The sequence below is a fragment of the Spermophilus citellus genome (genome assembly GCF_964194105.1).
Source record: "Spermophilus citellus genome assembly, chromosome: X".
Taxonomy (NCBI): Eukaryota; Metazoa; Chordata; class Mammalia; order Rodentia; family Sciuridae; genus Spermophilus; species Spermophilus citellus.
The window spans coordinates 107,601,368-107,622,219 of NC_138190.1; the positions used below are offsets into that span (position 1 = coordinate 107,601,368).

At 41.0% G+C, this 20,852-nt stretch overlaps 1 protein-coding gene across 1 annotated transcript; it reads right to left on the minus strand.

The window, feature by feature from the left end:
• Positions 1-11,429: 11,429 nt before the first annotated feature.
• KCNE5 (potassium voltage-gated channel subfamily E regulatory subunit 5) lies at positions 11,430-12,252 on the minus strand. Its single transcript, XM_081278299.1, has one exon. The coding sequence runs from the start codon at positions 12,127-12,129 to the stop codon at positions 11,701-11,703; it is 429 nt and encodes a 142-aa protein (XP_081134425.1). The 5' UTR covers positions 12,130-12,252; the 3' UTR covers positions 11,430-11,700.
• Between the last annotated feature and the right edge of the window lie 8,600 nt (positions 12,253-20,852).

Here is a 20,852-nt window from a genome sequence, read left to right on the forward strand (position 1 = left end):
ATACAAGATCTATATACACAAAATTCCTACATTGGACATTTGTCTGCACAAAGGCTTCCATGAAAATACTTGCAGAAGTGTTATTCATCACTGTGAAAAACTGGAAATAACCCAGATATTCTTTAACAGGGGGGTGATAAGCAAACTTATGATACATCCCTGCAACAGTAAGAAGAAATGAACTATCAATATATGCAACATTACAGATGAATCTCAAAATCAATATGTGGACTGAAAGAAGTATATATGGCACAATCATGTTTGTACTAAAGTGTAGAAAATGCAGATTAATTTATAGCAACAAAAAACAGATTATTGATTAGCCATCAGGAGGGAGGCACAAAGAATCACAAGGAAATTTGAGCGTGATGGATAGTTTTGTTATTTTGTTTTTGGTGATGGTTTTAAAGGTATATATGTGTGTTAAAAAGACCCATCAAATCATGTACTTTAAATGGGTGCACACCTCTTAGCATGTTGGCATTCACCATAACCCCAGTGACTTGGGAGGTTGAGGGAGGAGGATTGCAAGATCAAAGCCAGACATAGCAATTTAGTGAGACCAAATTTAGTGAAACTCTGCCTTAAAATACAAAAGAATAATGGCTGGGGATGTAGCTCAGTGGTAAATTATTCCTGGTTTCAATCCCCAGTACCAAAAAAAAAAAAATGTGTGCATTTTTTGTGGGATACGTTGTAGCGTACCTGCAATCCCAGCTACTAAAAAGACAGAGGCAGAAGGATCACAGTTTTTTTTTTCTTTTCTTTTTTGGTTCTAGGCATTGAACCCAGAGGTGCTCAACCACTGAGCTACATCCTCAGACTTTTTTAATTTGTATTTTGAGACAGGGTCTCGCTGTGTTGCTTAGGACCTTGCTAAGTTGCTGAGGCTGGCTTTGAACTCACAGGGATCACAAGTTTGAGTCAAGCTTCAGCAATTTAAGGAGACCCTGTCTCAAACTTTGAAAAAAAAAAGAGGAAAAAAGGGCTAGAAATGTAGTTCAGTGGTAGAGCACCTCTGGGTTCAATCCCCAGAACAACAACAAAAAAAAAATTGTGCACTTTTTAATGTCAATTATACCTCAAAAAATATATACAAGATAAATATATTTTAACTGACCTGAAAAAGTCCCTGCTTTCATGAAACTTGTAGCCTACATGAGAGACACTCACAAACAAGTGAGTAAATAAATATAATCTAGATAGTGATACCTGATATAAAGTAAATATAGGACAATCAGGTAGAGGATTGGGTGGAGACAACAGAAAGGAGTAGCTATAGATAAGATAATCAAAAAAGACCTCTGAGGAAGTGGCATTTGAGCTGACACCTGAATGATGCGAAGAAAACAGCCATAAAAAGATAGAAGGGAAGAATATTCCAAGCAGAAGAAACAGAATGTGTACAGGCTTTGAGGCAGGTAATAGCTTGATGTATTCAAGGAACTGCTGTAACTTGCGTTTAACAAGCTAAAGGGAAAGAGTAAGGTAGGCCTCCTTATCTGTGAGGGACATGTTCTAAGACCTTCAGAGGATGCCTGAAACCACAAATAGTACTGAAATATGAATACGCCCAAACACATAAATACACAATATGTTTTGTCCTATACATATATACCCAAATTTAATGTTTTTTCCATATATATATATATATATATATATATATATATATTTTTTTTTTTTTTTTTTTTTTTGAGATAGGATCTCATTATTTTGCCCAGGATGGTCTTGAATTCCCTGGCTCAAGAGATCCTCCTGCTGCTGCATAGTGGTGCACACCTATAATCCTAATGGCTGGGGAGGCTGAGACAGAGGATCATGAGTTCAAAGCCAGCCTCAGCAAATTAGCCCTAAGCAACTCAGTGAGACCCTGTTTCTAAATAAAATATGAAAAAAGGGCTGTGGATGTGACTTAGTGGTTAAGTTCCCCTGTGTTCAATCCCTTGTCCAAAAAAAATTCTCCTCTCTCAGCCTCCCAAATAGAAGGGATTCCAGGCACACACCACCATGGTCAATTTCCTTTTCCATCTTAGTACTTAACTAAGTAATTATCATACACTGTGGCTGTAACTTTTACAGTTTGTGGTATGCAATACTAACATGCATGTTTAAATCTTCTTTTTTACAATCTCATGGATAAAAGATTTATTCTTACCATAGATCTTAGCAACCTTAGCATAATTTTTTTCCTTAATAAGTTGTGAATTGTCACCTTTTCATTCAAAGGGAAAAGTTTGTGGCTTATCTTTGGTTTATCTCATATGCCAGCACCACTACTCTTGTACCTGGGGCTATAAGCATTACTTGAACATAAGCACTGTGATACCATGATGTTCAATCTCATAAGCAAGGTGATAAGTGAGACAGCTACTAAGTGACCAATGGGCAGGTAATGTATACAGTATGGATACTTTGGACAAAGGGATAATTCATATCCTAGGTTGGACAAAGTGGAATGGCATAAAATTTCATTATTCTACTCAGAGCAGTGAACAATTTAAAACTTATGAATTGTCTATTTCTGGAATTTTCCCTTTTATATGTTCAATTCATATTTTACTACTAGCACTGGGACTATGGAAAGAAAAACCATGGATAAGGGGGAACTACTATATCAGAAGATGATGCTTAGAGAAATTGGCAAGAGTCAGAACATGCGAGGCCTTAAAGACATGGTAAGGAGTTGGGATTGCATTCTAACTGTATGGATAATGAAATAGAGGTCCTAAGTAGAGAAGGGTCATGATCTACTTTAAGCTTTAATTTTGCTCTGCTTTTGTGTAAAGGGGAAATGGTCAAGTCAAAACAAAACAAAACAAAAAAATAGGTAGTGTTATGCTAGTGCAGATAAGAAATTAAAGAGTTATAGACTATAGTGGTATAAGCAGAGATCAATGAAAAGTGGTCATATGCAGAATTCCTTTTGGAGGTTGAGCAGAAAGGGTTTGGCTCCTAGATTGGATGTGGGAGGATGAGAGGAAATGCAGAATTAGTTTTACTACTGTTTTTGCACGATCAACTGGATGGTTCACAGTAGTAGTATTTACAAAAATGTATGCTGTCAGGAAGTGAGGGCAATTTTATAAGTGAGTATCTTAGTACATATAATTTAGAAGGGAAGGCTAGAACAAAGGAGGGTGTTTGGTATTTTGGGAGTTTCACAATAACTCGTTTCCCTTTGATAACATTGTAAAATGGTCTTGTTTTGTCTCACTACATCATGGTCCCAGAGACATGTTTTGTTTTGTCTTTAGACTTGTGTGACATCAGTGTTCTGTGAAATTGTTTATGTCCAAAATGAGAATAGCATGGTCTACCTGTGAAAAAAAGACCAGATTCTAATAAGAGTGAGGACTAGCCTCCAGATGTGAAAGACTGTTTGATCTTTCAAAGTTTTGGGAGAAGTTTCTCCAAAACTGATTTGGACATGTCAACTTTGAAACAGATTCAGATACCCAAGTAGAGATATCAAGGACACAGTCAGACATGATTGTCTGGAGCTCAGAGTAGGGTATTCATAGACAGAATATATTAATTTGGAAGTCATTGTTGTAAAGATATTTATAGTCATTGTTGTAAAGACATTTAGTGTATTGGGACTAGTCGACATGACCAAGGATCTTAAGAGTAAAATGGAGATGAGAAGAGGTTCCAGGGTGGAACCATGTATATAGTTCAACAGCAAGAGGCAGAGATGAGGAGAACCCAGCAAATGAGACTCAGAAGAAAAAGAACTGATGAATAAAGAGACAGACACTGGAAAAAAGCATCAATGATGAAGTGATTCACTCCATTAAATGCTGCTAAGGAGTCACAGAAAACGAAGACCTGCAAACAAGCATTAGACTTGGCAACATACAAGTCATTGGTAGCCATGTCGAAGCTGTGTCATTGGAGATGAAAATCCTATTGCAGTGGATTGAGGCAGAATTGGAAGGTGAACAGCCAGAATGTAGATCCATTCATTTGGGGAGTTTTACTCAAAAGAGGAGAAGAGGAATGAGATAATAGCTACAGAGAAAAGAAAGGCAAGAGAGTTATTTTTAAGGTGGGAAAGACTGACATACTTTGTATGCTGACTGGAATAAGGAAAATGGAGCCAGAGAAAGGCTGATGGCCCTGGAGAATAGAGGGTAAGTGGTGGAGGGATTAGAAATTGAGAAGGAAGTATAAGATGCCACCTATTATTATCAAACCCTTTCTCTGCGTCACGTACTATATTAAATATTCAATCTTTACAACAATCCTAGGGAGACTTATTACATCCATTTAACAGATGGGGAAAGGCTTAAAGAAGGTTAAGTAACTTCCTTGATGTCACCTAGCTAGTGAAAGACAGACTATAGATTTGGACCCAGGCAGTGTGGTGCTAGAGCCTATGCCCTATGTTCCACTTTAATGGGTGATGAAGGAAGTCAAAGTGCAGGGTCTCTTGAACTGACCATGACCCTGGATTTGCTAGAGGAAAAACCCAAACTTGCAAGGGACAGTGCCAGTTATTTGGGACAAAGGATGAAGATAACCCAGCCAACTCCAAAGCAGGCACCTCCAGGTAGAGCTTGTCATTTGGTTATGGTCTTGGCTTGGTACAGACTTAGAGGGCAGGAAAATGATGAGAATTCCACCTCACAATCCTGGAACACCCATCATCCTATTTCTCTTTTTATTCTTCTCAGCCATTCCTCACGGGTCCTGTTTGTGAATGTAGCTTTTGGTAGAATGGGTAATAGGCAAAAGGTTTCTCTTCCTTTCTGCCTGATCCAATGACTCCCATGCACACCCCATCTCATCCCATCCCTCACCCTAGGAAACTCACAGAAATGCAGATGCCCTCTGAGATGGCTGAAGGTTGCAGTCCTCTGAACTTCCCCAGAAGCAGTGGGACTAAAGAAAACAATCAAATTTATGTCCCTGAAGAAGTTACAGAAATGATGTGACTGCCACAGCTAGTCTTACTCATATTGGATTCAAATTTCCTAGGACAAAAATCTCTTCATATCTCTTCCTCACCCACAAGTCTGAAAACTAACATTAAAGATACATTCCGGGCTGGGGATGTGGCTCAAGTGGTAGCGCGCTTGCCTGGCATGCGTGCGGCCCGGGTTTGATCCTCAGCACCACGTACAAACAAAAACAAAGATATTGTGTCTACTGAAAACTAAAAAAATAAAAAAAATATATTAAAAAAAAAGATACATTCCTTGGGCTGGGGGTATAGCTCAGCTGGTAGAGTGCTTGCCTTGGATGCTCAAAGCCCTGGGTTCTGCTCAAATCCCCAGCACTGCAAGTAAGTTAAGTAAGTAAATAAACAAATAAATAAATGAATAAATAGATAAATAAAGATACATTCCTCAACAATGAATACACATCAGTGTCCGAGTTCAGAGTCTGGTCATCCTCTCCTAGCAGGGGAAAAAACTCAGATTCTAGGTTTCTGACAGTCAGTGTGATCCCAGCAACTTTGAAGGCTGAGGCAGGAGGATTGCAAGTTCAAGGCCAGATTGGGCAATTTAGTGAGACCCTGCCTAAACATTAAAAATAAAAAGGGCTGGGGATGTAATTCAGTGGTAGAACACCCCTGAGTTCAATCCTCAGTACCACAAAAATAAATAAGATTCCAAGTGCCAATACATAACTATGTTTTAAAAAGAAGATGATGCAGTAAAATCTTACCTTACTGATTTAACTAGTCTTTACCAGTGGGCTCAGAATAAAATAATAAATATAAAATAAATAAATATAAATATAAAATAATAAAATGTGACAAGAGCCCATTTTTCAGAGGCCAAAGACTTGAAGTCAAATATTTTTCTGTGATTAGATACTAACTAGGTGACCCTGAGCAAGACAATGAATCTCTCTAACCTTATTTCTTCATCTGGAAAAGGAGAAAATGAATACCTACTTTAATGTGCTGTTGAAAAAAAAAAACAAGATAATTAGTGGAAGTTAGGCATAAGAAGACTCCTGAGATACAGAATATTTCATGTGAAGGAGTAATTAATTAAAATAAGAAAAAAGAGATACTTTTCTTATATCATTGCTGGGGATGAATTTCAGATTAGATGTAAAGGAATAAGATGATTAGATCCTGGCAGCAGAGTGGAACTGTTTTGGAGTACTGGGACTGGGAGTACTGGGACTGGGCAGGGGAAAGCTTAGAATGGGAAGGAGGAAAATGAGATAAATACAAATTACATAAACCACAGTACTCCTAGAACAGGGGCCCCATGACAGGTGAGACAAAATTAGCAGGTTGCTTATCTCCATTATTTCTCTTGCCAGGCTTTTTGGAGCTGCAACCCCTACTAGATCACATCTAGATCCTAAAAAGAATCAAATGGAGACCCTCTGTCCTCTCAGAGACCTGGGGTATTTCCATGAATGGACATCTTTAAAAAAAAAAGTTTATCACAGTTCTTTATTTTTATTTTATTTTTTTAAAGAGAGAGTTAGAGAGAATTTTTTTAATATTTATTTTCCAGTTTTCAGCGGACACAACATCCTTGTCTGTACGTGGTGCTGAGGATCGAACCCAGGCCGCAGGCATGCCAGGTGAACGTGCCACCGCTTGAGCCACATCCCCAGCCCATGAATGGACATCTTGAGGGTCAGGTATGTAGAAATTTGGTAAGTTCAAATGACTGACATTTAGTCATTCATGGCCACCCTAGTCCTCCCCAGGTTTCCAAGAGCATCTGTCAATAAAAGCAGAATGTGACTTGAGAAGTTGTGGGAAGTACATCCCTTCCTCCTTAGTACCCTACCCAACATTTGTAAACATTTTAAGATATTTCTCTTTCCAGAGTCCATGGCAACCCACAAATAGAAGATTCTTTCCTTGAGTTTCAACTTTATGTTGTTTCAAGTCATCTACTTAACATACGGGAGTCATCTGAGGTAGCGATTAAACTCTATCACTTCTATATAAAGTAATTTTTCTCTTTTCCTCTGACATAAAAGGGCACTGTGGCACAACAATGTGAATGTACTTAACATTACTTAACTGAAACTTTTAAAAAGATGTTGTCAGGCATGATGGCATACACCAGGAGGATCACAAGTTTGAGGATCAGCAATAGAGTGAGACCCTGTCTAAAATTTTCTTCTTCCTCCTTTCTTCACAAAGCCCACAGCTCCTGATTCTTACCCTTTATTCTTTTCTCTTATGCCTTCTGACAATTCCTCAGGACCTTTGTCTTCAAAAGTCAAGACTACAGTACTGGTGAAGCTCTGTAAATAAAGTATTACTATCATCAGTTTTTTAAAATATTTTTTTGTAGTTGTTGATGCACCTTTACTTTATTTATTTATATGTGGTGCGGAGAATCAAACCGAGTACCTCACATGCCAGGCAAGTGCGCTACTACTGAACCCTAGCCCCAGCCCCACTATCATCGGTTTTTAAAATGAGAATCTCACCATGTTACCAAGGCTGGCCTTAAAGTCCTTGGCTCAAGCCATCCTCCCTCTTCAAAGCTTTCTAAGGAGCTGAGATTATAGGTACACACCACCACCATGCCCAGCCTGTCATAATTAATTTTTAAAAGCACCATTTGCCTGTAGGAAAAGGGAAAAGAGTGGAATGGTGTTTTAGTCAGCTTTTTCACTGCTGCAACCAAAAGACCTTACAAGAACACTTTTAGAGGGGAAAAAAAAAACTTATTTGGCACTCATGGTTTCAAAGGTCTCAATCCATAGGCAGCTGGTGTCATTGCTCTGGACTTGAGATAAGGCAGAACTTCATAATAGAAGAGTGTGACAGAGGAAAGTGGCTCATGACATCACACTAGAAAGGAGAGAGAGGGAGGGAGAGAGGGAGGGAGGGAGAGAGGGAGGGAGGGAGGGAGGGAGGGAGGGAGAGAGAGAGAGAGAGAGAGAGAGAGAGAGAGAGAGAACTCCCTTCACCACAGAAAAAAATTGTACCCCAAAGGCACACCCCTACCTCCTCCAGACACACCTAACTGCCTACAGTTACCACTCAGTTAATCACTATCAGAGGATTAATGCACTGATTAGGTTAGGGCTTTCTAACCCAATCATTCACCTCTAAGCCCTCTTGCATTGTCTCACACATGAGCACCTTATGTCTAAACCATAACAGATGGTAAAACATTTAGGCACAGTTTCCTGGTCAATCAAGATTCTGAGAATTGAGGAGCTTGGCTGAGAAATCTGGGAGCTGGTGGTCATATACAATATTAGCAATCATTTTCTTTGAGCAATAAAAGTAGACTCTACATAGCAGAGAATTTTCTCTTCCATTCACTTCCCCAGCGAACTGCCCAAGGGCACTCCCCCAGTGAAGGAAAAGGAAAACATATAAATTGAATTGTGTGTGTGTGTGTGTGTGTGTGTGTGTGTGTGTGTAGTATGGCAACTATATATAGTTGCTATACTTCTCCCAGACCTTTCCCATTTCTGATTTCACCTGATCCTCAAATCCCCATAACTATGGAGACTGGAGCCTGGCGAGGTTAAGCACCTCACTCAGAAACAAAACCCTCTAATTGTCTAAGCCAAAGCTGAAACTCAGTTGCCTGAGTCTTGGTCCTATGCTCTCTTTGTGACGTCACAATGCATTTACTTTAGCCTCCAGGCAAGACTCTTTGGAAAGCAGCCCAGACCCTTTTCTCTTTGTTGACACAAATTTTGTGCAGATCTTGGGTTTATAAAAGCAATGGCAAGTTGAAAAGGAGAAGAGATGCTAATTAGAGAAAAATGAGAGACCCCATTTATTTCACTCTAGAAAAGTCGACAACATAGAAATATGTCTGTGATGGGAAAAAAGCTTCCATTTATTTTTGTACCATTGACAAGCACTTCCAGACACTGGAACCAAAACATCTCCTAGCCCCTTTTTGTTGAAAGCCTCAAGTTATTAAATAAGGTAGTGTGGATCCTCTGCTTCATTATTATTATAGAGCAAAGATCTGAATCTGAATGGAAACAGGATCTGTATATGCAGAGGGGAGAAATAGACTGCTAGGTGGGGTGAAAAAGAATCACTCTAATTTACTAGAAAATTTACCATCTTTTAAATCACATTACGAAAAAGGCTAACAGCTCATGCTATTTGGGAATACATTATTGAAACTGAGGGTTGGCCAAGCACTAATTTTTTCTTCTATCTTTTGCTGATCACAATATGATCACTTCAATGCTGATGATGTCCCCACTGGCTGGTAGAAAGTTGAGTGTCTAAACTTCTGGGAAACTTGATTGTCTGGGATTCAGTTGCAACTATGAAAGTGTTTGAAGAAAGTGGTTGGGTAGTAAAGCAAATTGTTCTCTCCCAGGTCAGTCCATTTCTCTCACTGGGACGATTCTCAAAGCTACCCTGGTTATATGTTCTCAGTGGGTGCCCTAAGTCATCATAAAAAGGTTAAAATGTTCTTAAAAGCAGGAACGTTTCACCATGGGATTTGCTTCTCACAGTTAGCACATTAATGCTTATTTATGGGCATTGTGCCAACTACTCTCAGCTTCTTTTATTTTTGGCAATAGATTCTTTCAAATTTCTATGGAAAAATTTTACAAATATGTTTACAGTTTCAACACTTAAAGCAGTGATTATGTTTTATTATCAAAATAACCTTGTGCCCCAGTTATACCAGAGAAATGAACAACATTGTTGTACCTAAAACACAGTCTGGGAACTGCCCCCCACCATTCCTCTTCAGCATTGCTGTATATCGTACCCTCCCTCCACATCCCCCTCAGACCTCCCTGCCTGGCTGAGATGACTCACACCATCTCCTCTCTTCCTGTCATTGTCTTGGACAGCTGCCCAATCTCTGGCCCCCACCTTCAAGGAGAAGGAGTGACCTTAGGGCTGGAACTAGCACTGGCGAGGAGCCAATGGGGCAATGCCAGTATAGCTTCAAAGATTGAATCCTGGGAAAGAAAGTAAGCTCATTTAACTTATTAATAGCTCCTGTAAAACACCAGATGGGCTGGAAAGTCAAATCCAATGCCATGAATGAGGTTTGTATATTATCAATGCATTTAAATGACCCATAATATCTTTGTCCTCCTATTACTGATAAGCCAGCTGTATTTAAACAAATTGGCTCAGCGCTAGGGAACAACTTCATATGTGTTTGATGAAAGCCAAAGTCATCATCAGGTATATGCATTTCAACCCTAAGCAGGCAAATTTCTGACAACCTTCTTGAGATAAGTGGTATAAATAAATAAACATACAATTCTAACTTTGCCCAGCATTGCTTAGACCAAGCATCTTCCTTTGACTTAAGATTTATACTATGTGGTGGCTTTCTTCAAATAAGCCACCTTTTGAGAGAGTTATTAAAGTGGCTTCTAAAAATTAATTCTGATAATAGCTAATAGCGATGCACTTAGGATTTTTTAAGTGCATGCTTAACCATTGCAAAAGGGAGGGAAAGTGAGAAACCCTTATTAAGCACTGTCATATTTGAAAGTGCTTCTGAATTAAGACAAAAAAAGAGGAAGAGGTAATAAAGCAGGAATAGTTTTTGAAACATTTGAAAAAAAAAAAACCCTTTAACCATATGAACAGACACTGTGAACCTATTTTCACTATGTTGTCCAAGCTAGTCTCAAACTCCTAGGCTCAAGCAATACTCCTGCCTCAGCCTCCTGCATAACTTCAATAACAGGCAGTATCTACTACACCTCACTTAAAACTGTTCTTCACCCACAATCACACCTATTGTTCCTGAACACATACATGGTTTATATAACAACAACCCACCTCCCAATCCAAGGGTCATTTCCAAAAGCAAAAGAAGATTCATTCTCTATATAGTAATGGTTCTCTAGGCTGGGATCTTTGAGAGAAGAGTCTTAGGTTATTGTTTAAACAACTTTTATTTCCTGCCTCTGACATTCCCCAGGGTTACAGAACAGGGGACATCTGAGCCTCATGGTCCGTGAATGAAGCAGACACTGCAATAACAACTGAGTCATTACAAGGGAGGAATCTGGAAGTACTGGGGTGATGCACCCAGCTGCAGATGGCAAAGCTACTAAAATTCAGTCAAGTTACCTTTGGGATGAAAACTGGAGAGGCAAGAAAACCATACAGTTGGTGTCATAGATCTGTCCCATCCCATTTATCCCCTCCCCCTTCAGTCTCCATAAAGTCCACTCTATCCCCCAGACTGATCCTAGTGTCCAGCTAGCTCATTGCTGAAAGAGAGAGGGAGGGAAAAGATGTCTGAGGTCTCTTCATTTTCTTTGTCTCTGTCCCTAAGGCAACAGGAAGCTGAAGCTGCTGCAGCCGGCCTGGCAGTGATGGCAAGCCCATTGGCTCTGCAGAGTGAGCAGTCCCTGGAGCAGCTGCCAGTTAGACGGCCCAGAGTTTTGATAGACCTCATTGCTTCGATTCAATGCCAAGTGTTGGACGTGTTGGATTCAGTTCCCAGAGGGCTGGAGCATGGTGTCAGGGCTGTTTGAAGACAAGAAAGCAGAGGCAGTTTAGTGCAGTTGGAGGTGCAGGGTGGGTATGGAGGGCAGCGGGAGGAGGGAGAAACTAGCCAGGAGGGAGTAAGGCGATGCTTCTCCTTCCAGAGCCTTCCAGACAAGGTCTCCTGACCTCTTATCTGGGCCTCAGGTGAGGTGAGCCCTGCAAGGGGAGGAGAGGACAAGAGCCGCGCCCAGGGATAAGCAGAGATGAGGAGGGCGCGAGCGAGCGAGGGAGCTGAGGCTGTGATTCTAGACCCGCTCAGCGCCCTGGGCGAGGGCAGGCAGTGCCTCTGGGGCGAGCTGGAGGCGGCCTTCGGGCGGGGGTCCGGTGGCAGTCTCAGCATCCGCGGCCGGGATGCCTCCCGGAGCCCATTCGTGCTCGGCGCAGGCCTGAGATGGTTCATCCTTGGCCTCGACGAGCTTTCGGGAGCGGGTGTAGGCCAGGATGAGGCCTCCAGCCAGGCAGGCATAGAAAATCATGATGAGCAGGATGTAGAGATAGGCGTCGTCGCCCTTGGCGCTGGTCACCTCGCGGCCCACGAAAGGATCAGGCACGACCCCCATGCCCATGCTCGGGCCAGGGCCGGCGCCCAGGCCGCTGGCGTTACCCCGATGGTGCAGCTCGAGCAGCAGGCGGCTCAACAGGGTTCGCAGCCGTTGGCTCTCGCTGCAGTTCATGGCTGTCGGGGAGTGACACGGAGGCTCCAGGACGCTGCTGACCTTTCCCCCTGGACAAGGGGAAGCGAGCAAGCGGGCAGGGCGCAGCGACGGCGACAGCGGCGGCACCAAGCTCTGGGGCGGGCAAGCAGTGGCTAGGGGCGCGGGCCGCCGGGCCTCCTTATCCCCTCACCCCCCGCCCCTCCTCCCCGTCCCCACCACGCCCCCTCCGGCCCGAGGCTGCCTCTTCCCAGGCTCCGGCTGTCTCGCCGCTTGGGGAAAGGGGACAGCTGGTGGGGGAGGAGAAGGGGAACAAGGGAGGGGGCGAGCCCAAAGGAGAGGCGGAGAGGGAGGGGGCGGGAGCTCGGAATGCGGGAGGCCCCAGACAGCCGAGGCTGGCAGGGCAGCTTGCTGGGGCCAAGCCTGGACCCAAGGCTGCGGAAGAGAATTCCTTCCAAGTTCTGGCCACCTGCCCTGCAGTCCCGGCTTTGGCCCAGATACAGCGGCTGGGCCCCCCAAGGCAAGACCTGCCCCTGTGCGCTCAAGCAAGACCTCAGATGCCTTCTGGCAGCTTTCCTGTAACATGGCAGCAGTGACCCCTTATCCGTATCTCATGGCAGTTGCTCCCATGTTAAGGTCCTTGGCCTATCTTTTTCGTCCTCATACCATTTTTCCATCCCCATACTACTGTGCAAGGAGAGCCTCTCAAACCAGATTTGGTGATGAAGTATTCAGGTACTTGCTTAAATGACCAATGCAGAGTGGGGCTCTCAGGTTGTCCAAAATGGTTGCTGGATGATGTACCAAACTTCTAGGAAGTAGTATCTTGCTCTGATCTCCTGTCACACTTTTTGAGGGGCCTGCACATTTTACCATGTTAGGGTACCATCCATTGTGGGACCCTTTTTCCTTTAGGTAAATCATCTTCCCAGAAATGGAACCAAGTTCTTCCACTAAGAGGAGCAGGAACAGCCAGGAACCATAGCACATGCCTGTAATACCAGGGACTCAGGAGACTGAGGCAGGAGAATCACAAGTTTGAGGCCAGTTTGGGCAACCTAAAGGAATCCTGCTTCAAATTTAATAAATAAATAAATAAAAGGGCTGAGGTATAGCTCAGCAGTAGAGCATCCTTGGATCCAATCTCCAGCACAGAAAAAAATATTTTAAGAGGATCCAGAACATTAAAAACACCCTTTGGCTATATTCTCTAGATGTTTCAAGGTCTGGATAGTGCCAGTTCTAGAATTTACACTCACCTCCCTCCCAGTTAGACTAGTAGCTATGTATCTCTCCGCTGCTTGGGGAAAGGGGACAGCTGGTCTAGGCCCTGATGGCTTCTGGGGAAGCCATATTTTCTCAGGGTGTTGTCTTCTTTAGGGAAAAGAATGTGGTCAAAAAAAAAGGTTACTTTAGACTATGGTAAACTGAAAACAGGCTGGGTTTCACAAAGGAAATGGGATGATTTATAGATAGTGAGATAAAAAAAATTGAGGTAGTATTGTTCAAGTCTGGTTGAATATAGTCACTAAATGAGACTAGAAGGAAAGAAAAGTACATGCCCTTATATCTATTAAAAACATGCCCAAAAATATCTAGGGGTTTATTTAGTAGGGGGTTGGGGAGTGAATGGAGCAAATATCTCATTGTAACAAAGAATGATCATTTAAATTTGTATTGTACTTTTTAACAGCCTTGTGTACAAGTAGGATTATTCTTGTTTTCAAAAGAGGAAACTGAAGCTCTGAGTGGTTAAATAGCAGGATTAGAATTATAAAGTTTGATCTTGTTCTTCTCAGTCCTACCACGTTAATCCTATCACATGGCTGGTATTCATGAGCTATCTCTGTTTCCTCATCTCTCCCTCCTCTGGAACCTTCTAGAGTCCAATGCTTTCTACCAAAACTGCTCTGTTATTTCACCTGTGACTTCCTAGGCAATTTCAAGGGTCTTTTCTCAGTTTGCCTCTTTAACCTTGACAATGAATTTGATACCATCAACCACCCACTCCTTCCTGTACATGTCCTACCCTTGGCTCTCATGGCATTGTATTCTCAAGTTTCTCTTCTTATCTCTCTGACCCATCATTCTCTGTCTTCTTTGCTGGCTCCTCTTTCCTTCTTCCTCCCATTAACTCTTAATCCTCAGCTCTGCTCTTTTAACATCCATTTCCTTGGAAAAGGTCCCTTACTGGTTTCACCTACTACCTGACATGTATTTAGTCAAATTTGAATCTCTTTCTCTGATTCTTTCTTGGTAGCATCTCTCAGATTTATCTGCTTCTTCCTTTCTAGTTTTATTGCCACATGCTTAATCCAAGCTCTCATTACCTCAGGTCAAATATGCAGACTGAGAGTCTCTTGGCAGATCTCCCTGCCTAAAACCCAATACACCATGCTGTGGCTAGAATAATTCGCCTCCAACACCACTTCCATAAATTCATCCCTATATTCATAACCCCAGAGCTATTCCTAATTGTTTCTTCAATGGAGCCCCCAATCTTTGGTGGGCCTTAAATCCTCATCACCAATAGACCCCATCTTCTCTTCCTTCAAACTGGAAAAATGGCATATTCCTGGAGTTCATTTTTTTAATACTTTTTAGTTGTTGATGGACCTTTATTTTTTTATTTATTTGTATGTGGTGCTGAGAATTGAACTCAGTGCCTCACATATGCTAGGCAAGCACTCTACCACTGAGCCACAACTCCAGCCCCTGGAGTTCATTTTTTTTAAGAGAGAGAGAGAGAGAGAGAGAGAGAGAGAGAGAGAGAATTTTAAATATATATATATATATATATATATATATATATATATATATATATAGTTTTCAGCGGACACAACATCTTTGTTTGTATGTGGTGCTGAGGATCGAACCCAGGCCACATGCATGCCAGGCGAGCGCGCTACCACTTGAGCCACATCCCCAGCACCCCCTGGAGTTCATTTTTAATACTCTGTGCCTTTTTCCAAATTCACTGTCTGGCTGGGGGTGGTGGCACACATCTGTAATCCCAGCACTTTGGGGGAGGCTGAGGCAGGAGGATTGCAAGTTTGAGACCAGTCCCAGCAACTTAGCAAGACCCTTGTCTCAAAATTTAAAAAAAAATAATAATAAGGGCTAAGGATGTAGCTCAGTGCTAAAGTGCCCTTGGGTTCAGTACCAAAACAAACAAACAAACAAAAACCAATTTCATTACCTGAAGGAAACCTTGCTGTAGGCCTCTGGTCTGTGCTCTCAGGTTCTTCACAAGGTGCCCCTCACGACTCTTCCTTTACACACATTTCATCCAATGCAGAAATTTAGAAGAGCACCAAGAAAAAACTCTCCAATAGTGTGCATGCATGTCTCCCACATGCATGTGTGTGCACTTGCACACACACACACACACACACACACACACATATACACAGAGACTTGTTGCATTGCTTATCTTTCTCACTTATGAATTTTTCCCACACCATGTGCAATTTTTCTATAACAGCATTTCATTTTCTACACAGTATTTCAGACTATTAGATCTGCTATCATCTATTTAAATTAGCCCTTATTGTAAGATTTATGTTATTTCCAGGTTTTTATCTATTAACAATAATGTTTTAATGAACACAGACATGATTACTTCTAATTCCATGAAAATAAACATTTCCATAGAGAAAAGAAATTGCTAATTTACAGAAGCCTGGAATGGGGTGTGGTACCTAAGAGGGTGGAAACAGAAATGGGGAAATGTAAAACTGAAACAAGTCCATCCCTTAGGAAAAACAACAGGTATGTAAGAGGTTTCTGGCTTTCTTTTTACAGCAGAGGCTTCTGGGCGTCCCTTCAAATCACAGTCCCAGGACAGGCCTGAATGGTTGAGATGCCATACTTAATGAAACCATGAATTCATTGCACAAATAATGTTTCTTATTCTTCCCCACCCTTCCACCCTGCTTTAACACCTGCCTCATACCTGTCAAATTATCATTGCTCAGGATTCATTCATCACTGAATGGTCATCAAATGTATTGACAAAGGGAATTAATTTATATTCATTTATTTAAATTTAAAAAAAAAGTCTTGGAAAGGGTTCTGATGCATGCCAAGGTTGTTTGAAAAGTACAATTGAGGCGCCATGGACTAGGAAACGCTTTCACCATTCCTCGAGACTGTGAGTGCTTCCTGCCAATAGTGCAGCTCCATGGAAGTTGGTTGAATTGAACCAAGTTGAGTTTGGCCAGTTGCCAAAGGACAGGCACAGATGGTAAGCACTGTTGGAGTCCAGGAGACTGGCAAAGCCACAGTGGGCTCTGAAGATGGGGAGGAAAGTTTTCATGAAGTACCAAATGCAGATTGAGAACAAATCATTTATTCATTTGACAAGTAGGAATTGCATGCTACTTTGTGCAAGGCTCTGTGCTGGGTCTTAGAGACACATCCGTGAGCAAGTCACATTGGTGAACAGTCTGTGCCTTTATAACTCTCACAGCTACTTCTTTGTGAACTGGGGACAAGCAGGGAGTGCCAGGACATGGAGCCCATTGAGCAGTCAACAGGGAGACCAGCCAGAACTCTGGTTTGTGACTCTGGATCCAAGTTCTAAGCACTTGAGTCTAAAGCCTCTTCTGGAAAAAAAAAAAAAAAAAGGAAGACCTTAGGTGGTCTGAGCTTACCATCCTCTGCAGTGCCATCTTGAGGGTGTGCCCTGCAACAAACCAGTACAACAGATACATTCTCAAATGATGGCTGAGAATAAATAGGACAGTTCCTAAGCCCAGCTGGCACTAATGAACATGCACAATATTGGGAAGTTACTGGGATTTGATAAAGAACATATCTGTGGGTGGGAATGGGCCTTAGAAGGGCTTCAACTGCCTATTTAGAGACTTCTCAGGGATCTAATGGCTTGTAATGGGACCACATTCTGGAGTATCAAATATGGTCCCTGATCTCATTTATCAAGTGCCAAACATATCATACACATTATGTTCAGTAACCTTACAATTAACCCTACGAGGTAATTGGCATGATATTAAAAATATTTAACAGCAGTATATCTTGAGCACTGACCAAGCATAATGGACTAATGAACAATTGGAATAGATGCTGGCTGTAAACATCCATTATGGTCTTACAGAGCCACAACATCATGAGGTGAAGAAGTAGGAGAGAGATGCATACTAAATTGCTTCCCCCTTCCCAGAGGTGCAAACTGAGATCTTTGGTCTACAGAGAATTCCTGAGTCATTCAGAATCTCTCTTCTCCCTACTGATGCTTCCACCTTCTCCCAGTGCTCATTGCAGGTACATGAAAACCTCCTTGCCTGCCAATCCCCCTAAAGCAATGGTATGTATTGCACCTAGCATGCTCATCAGATGGCCCCTACTGCCCTTTGAAGGGCAGTTGTTGTATTCACCTTGCCTACCACAGTGCCTGATGCACAATATGTGCTCAGGAAATATTTGCATAGGTCTGGGTTATGCCTTCTTCCAAGAAGCTTTCCAAGTTTGAAAAGGAGTTGCTCTATGGAGTGTGTGAAACTTGGTAGTTACATGGTTTTTCAGGCAAATGTATTATATAAAATTTTAGGGCTGAGGTTGTAGCTTAGTGGTAGAGTGCTTGCCTCACACTGAGTTCAAGAAACAGCACCACATAAAAATAAATGAATAAAATAAAGGTATTAAAAATTTCAAAGATACAGCAAAATGGAAAGAATTTTATATGCATATCTTGTTACCACCTAATTTCCTCCACTGATATACAGGCCTTATCCATTCCTTCCCCAGCCATCCTTCCTTCCATCCATCTACCCATTATCTGATGTTGATACAGTTCACTCCCTAGCCCTTTCCTCATTTCTGTGATTAAGTAGAGCTTTATATGTGCTTATTATTCTTTTTGCCTTTTGAAGCAAAATATATATACAATGAAATACATAAACACTGATTGTACATTTTCTGAGTTTTGACAAATGTTACCCTTACTAAATACAGACCCCTACCATCACTCAAGAAATTTCTCCTTGTCCCTTCCTGGGGAATCCCCTCCTTCCATCCCCAGAGGCAATCACTGTTTCAATTTTTCTGATATTGATTAGTTTTGACTGTCATAGAACTTCATAATAAATGGGATCATATAATATTAACTTCTTTAAATTAGATTTATTTTTATTAACACCTATTAATTGTACATATTAATTAGATTCACTGTAATATTTCCATATATACATAGAGTGTGTACTGATCGTATCATCCACCCTTCCTCCACCCTCTCCTTCCCCCAGCACCATGCAAGTCCCTAGTAATTCCTCTTCTACTGTCAGATTGACCCTTTTTTAGTTTCCACATATGAGAGAGAACATGTGATACTCATCTTTCTGTGTCTGGATTATTTCAGTTAATATGATGTCCTTCATTTCATTGATTTTCCTGCAAATGACAGGATTTCATTCTTCATTAGGGATGAATGATCCTCCATTGTATATAAATACCATATTTTCTTTATCCATTCATCTTTTGTCAGGCACCTACGCTGATTCTATAGCTTGACTATTGTGAATAATGCTGCAATAAACATGAGTTTGCAGATATCTTTTTGTATACTGACTACCTTTTCTTTGGGTATATACCCAGGAGTGAGAGATGGAACACATAATATTTCTATTTTTAGTTTTTTTAAGGAACCTCTGTACTATTTTTCATAGTGTCTATACTAATTTAAATTCTCACCAACAGTGTATAGGAGTTCTATTTTCTTATTTATTTATTTATCTATCTATCCATCTATTTATTTTTATTGTTTATTTTTTAAATTTTTTCACATCTTCATACATGTATTTTGTATAATGATGAGGGTCTCCTTTCACCAGCTATTTCCCTTCTCCCTCCCTTTCCCTCCCACCCCTATTCCCTATCTAGAGGTAATCTTCCTCCCTTGCTCTCCCTCCCAACCTCATTTTGAGTCACCCCCCTTATATCAGAGAAAACATTTGGCATTTATTTTTTTTTGTATTGGCTAACTTCACTTAGCATAATCTTCTCTAATGGCATCCATTTCCCTGAAAATGCCATGATCTTATTCTTTTTTATTGCTGAGTAATATTCCATTGTGTATAAATGCCACATTTTTTTTATCCATTCATCCACTGAAGGGCATTTAGGTTGGTTCCACAGTTTAGCTATTGTGAATTGTGCTGCTATAAACATTGATGTGGCTGTGTCCCTGTAATATGCTGTTTTTAGGTCCTTTGGGTATAGTCCAAGAAGAGGAATACTGGGTCAAATGGTGGTTCCATTCCTGTTTTCCAAGGAATCTCCATATTGCTTTACATATTGGCTGCACCAATTTGCAGTCCCACCAGCAGTGTACGAGTGTACCTTTTTCCCCACATCCTCACCAGCCCTTGTTGTTGTTTGTCTTCATAATGGCTACCACTCTTACTGGAGTGAGATGGTATCTTAGAGTAGTTTTAATTTGCATTTCTCTAATTGCTAGGGATGATGAGCATTTTTTCGTATATTTGTTGATTGATTGTATGTCCTCTTCTCAGAAGTGTCTATTCAGGTCCTTGGCCCATTGTTGATTGGATTATTTGTTTTTATGGTGCTTATTTTGTTCAGCTCTTTATATACCCTAGAGATTAGAGCTCCATCTGATGTGTGAGTGGTAAAAATTTGTTCCCAGGATGTAGGCTCCCTATTCACCTCACATATTATTTCTTTTGCAGAGAAAAAACTTTTCAGTTTAAATCCATCTCATGTATTGATTCTTGGTTTTAATTCTTCTGCTATAGGCATCTTATTAAGGAAGTTGGAGCCAAGCCCCATGTAATGGATATTAGGGCCTACTTTTTCTTCTATTAGATGCAGAGTCTCTGATTTAATTCCTAGGTCCTTGATCCATTTTGAGTTAACTTTTGTGCATGGTGAGAGAAAGGGATTCAATTTCATTTTGTTGCATATGGATTTCCAGTTTTCCCAGCACCATTTGTTGAAGATGCTATCCTTTCTCCAGTGCATGGTTTTGGCACCTTTGTCTAATAATTGTAATTTTGTGGGTTAGTCTCTGTGTCCTCTATTCTGTACCATTGGTCTACCAGCCTGTTTTGGTGCCAATACCATGCTGTTTTTGTTGCTATTGCTCTGTAGTATAGTTTAAGGTCTGGTATAGTGATGCCACCTGCTTCACTCTTCTGCTAAAGGATTTCTTTAGCTATTCTGTGTTTCTTATTTTTCCAGATGAATTTCATGATTGCTTTTTCTATTTCTATGAGGAATGTCATTGGGAGGAGATCCATTTTCAAAGAAGACTGCTTTTACTTGGCTTTATATTTTTGAGGATCATCCATGTTGCTGTATCAGCAACTTTTTTTTATTACTGAGTAGTACTCCATTATGTCACTAGATCACAGTTTATTCATTCTTCTACTGGTGCACACTTGGGGTGCTTCTAGTTTCTAGCTATTAAAAAGAAAGCTACTGTGAATGCTTATACAAATCATTTTGTAGACATATTTTATTTATTCTTAAGTTAATACCTGGAATGGAAATTCTAGATTGTTGGAAAGATGTAGTTTAGTTTTACAAGCTGCCGCCACACCTTTTTCCAAAGTAGTTGTCTTTTACACTGCCACAAATAATGTATGAGGATTCCAATTGTTTGTGGTTACTTTTGCGGGCCTCTGCTTCAATCACATATTAATGTTGTCTTGTATCCCTTGAATGCATTTACCCTTATATTTATAGAAGGGCAAAGCCTAACT

What these genes read in the sequence shown, in the direction of transcription:
- KCNE5 (XM_081278299.1), bottom strand. Translation starts at nt 12,129, where the DNA reads ATGAACTGCAGCGAGAGCCAACGGCTGCGAACCCTGTTGAGCCGCCTG.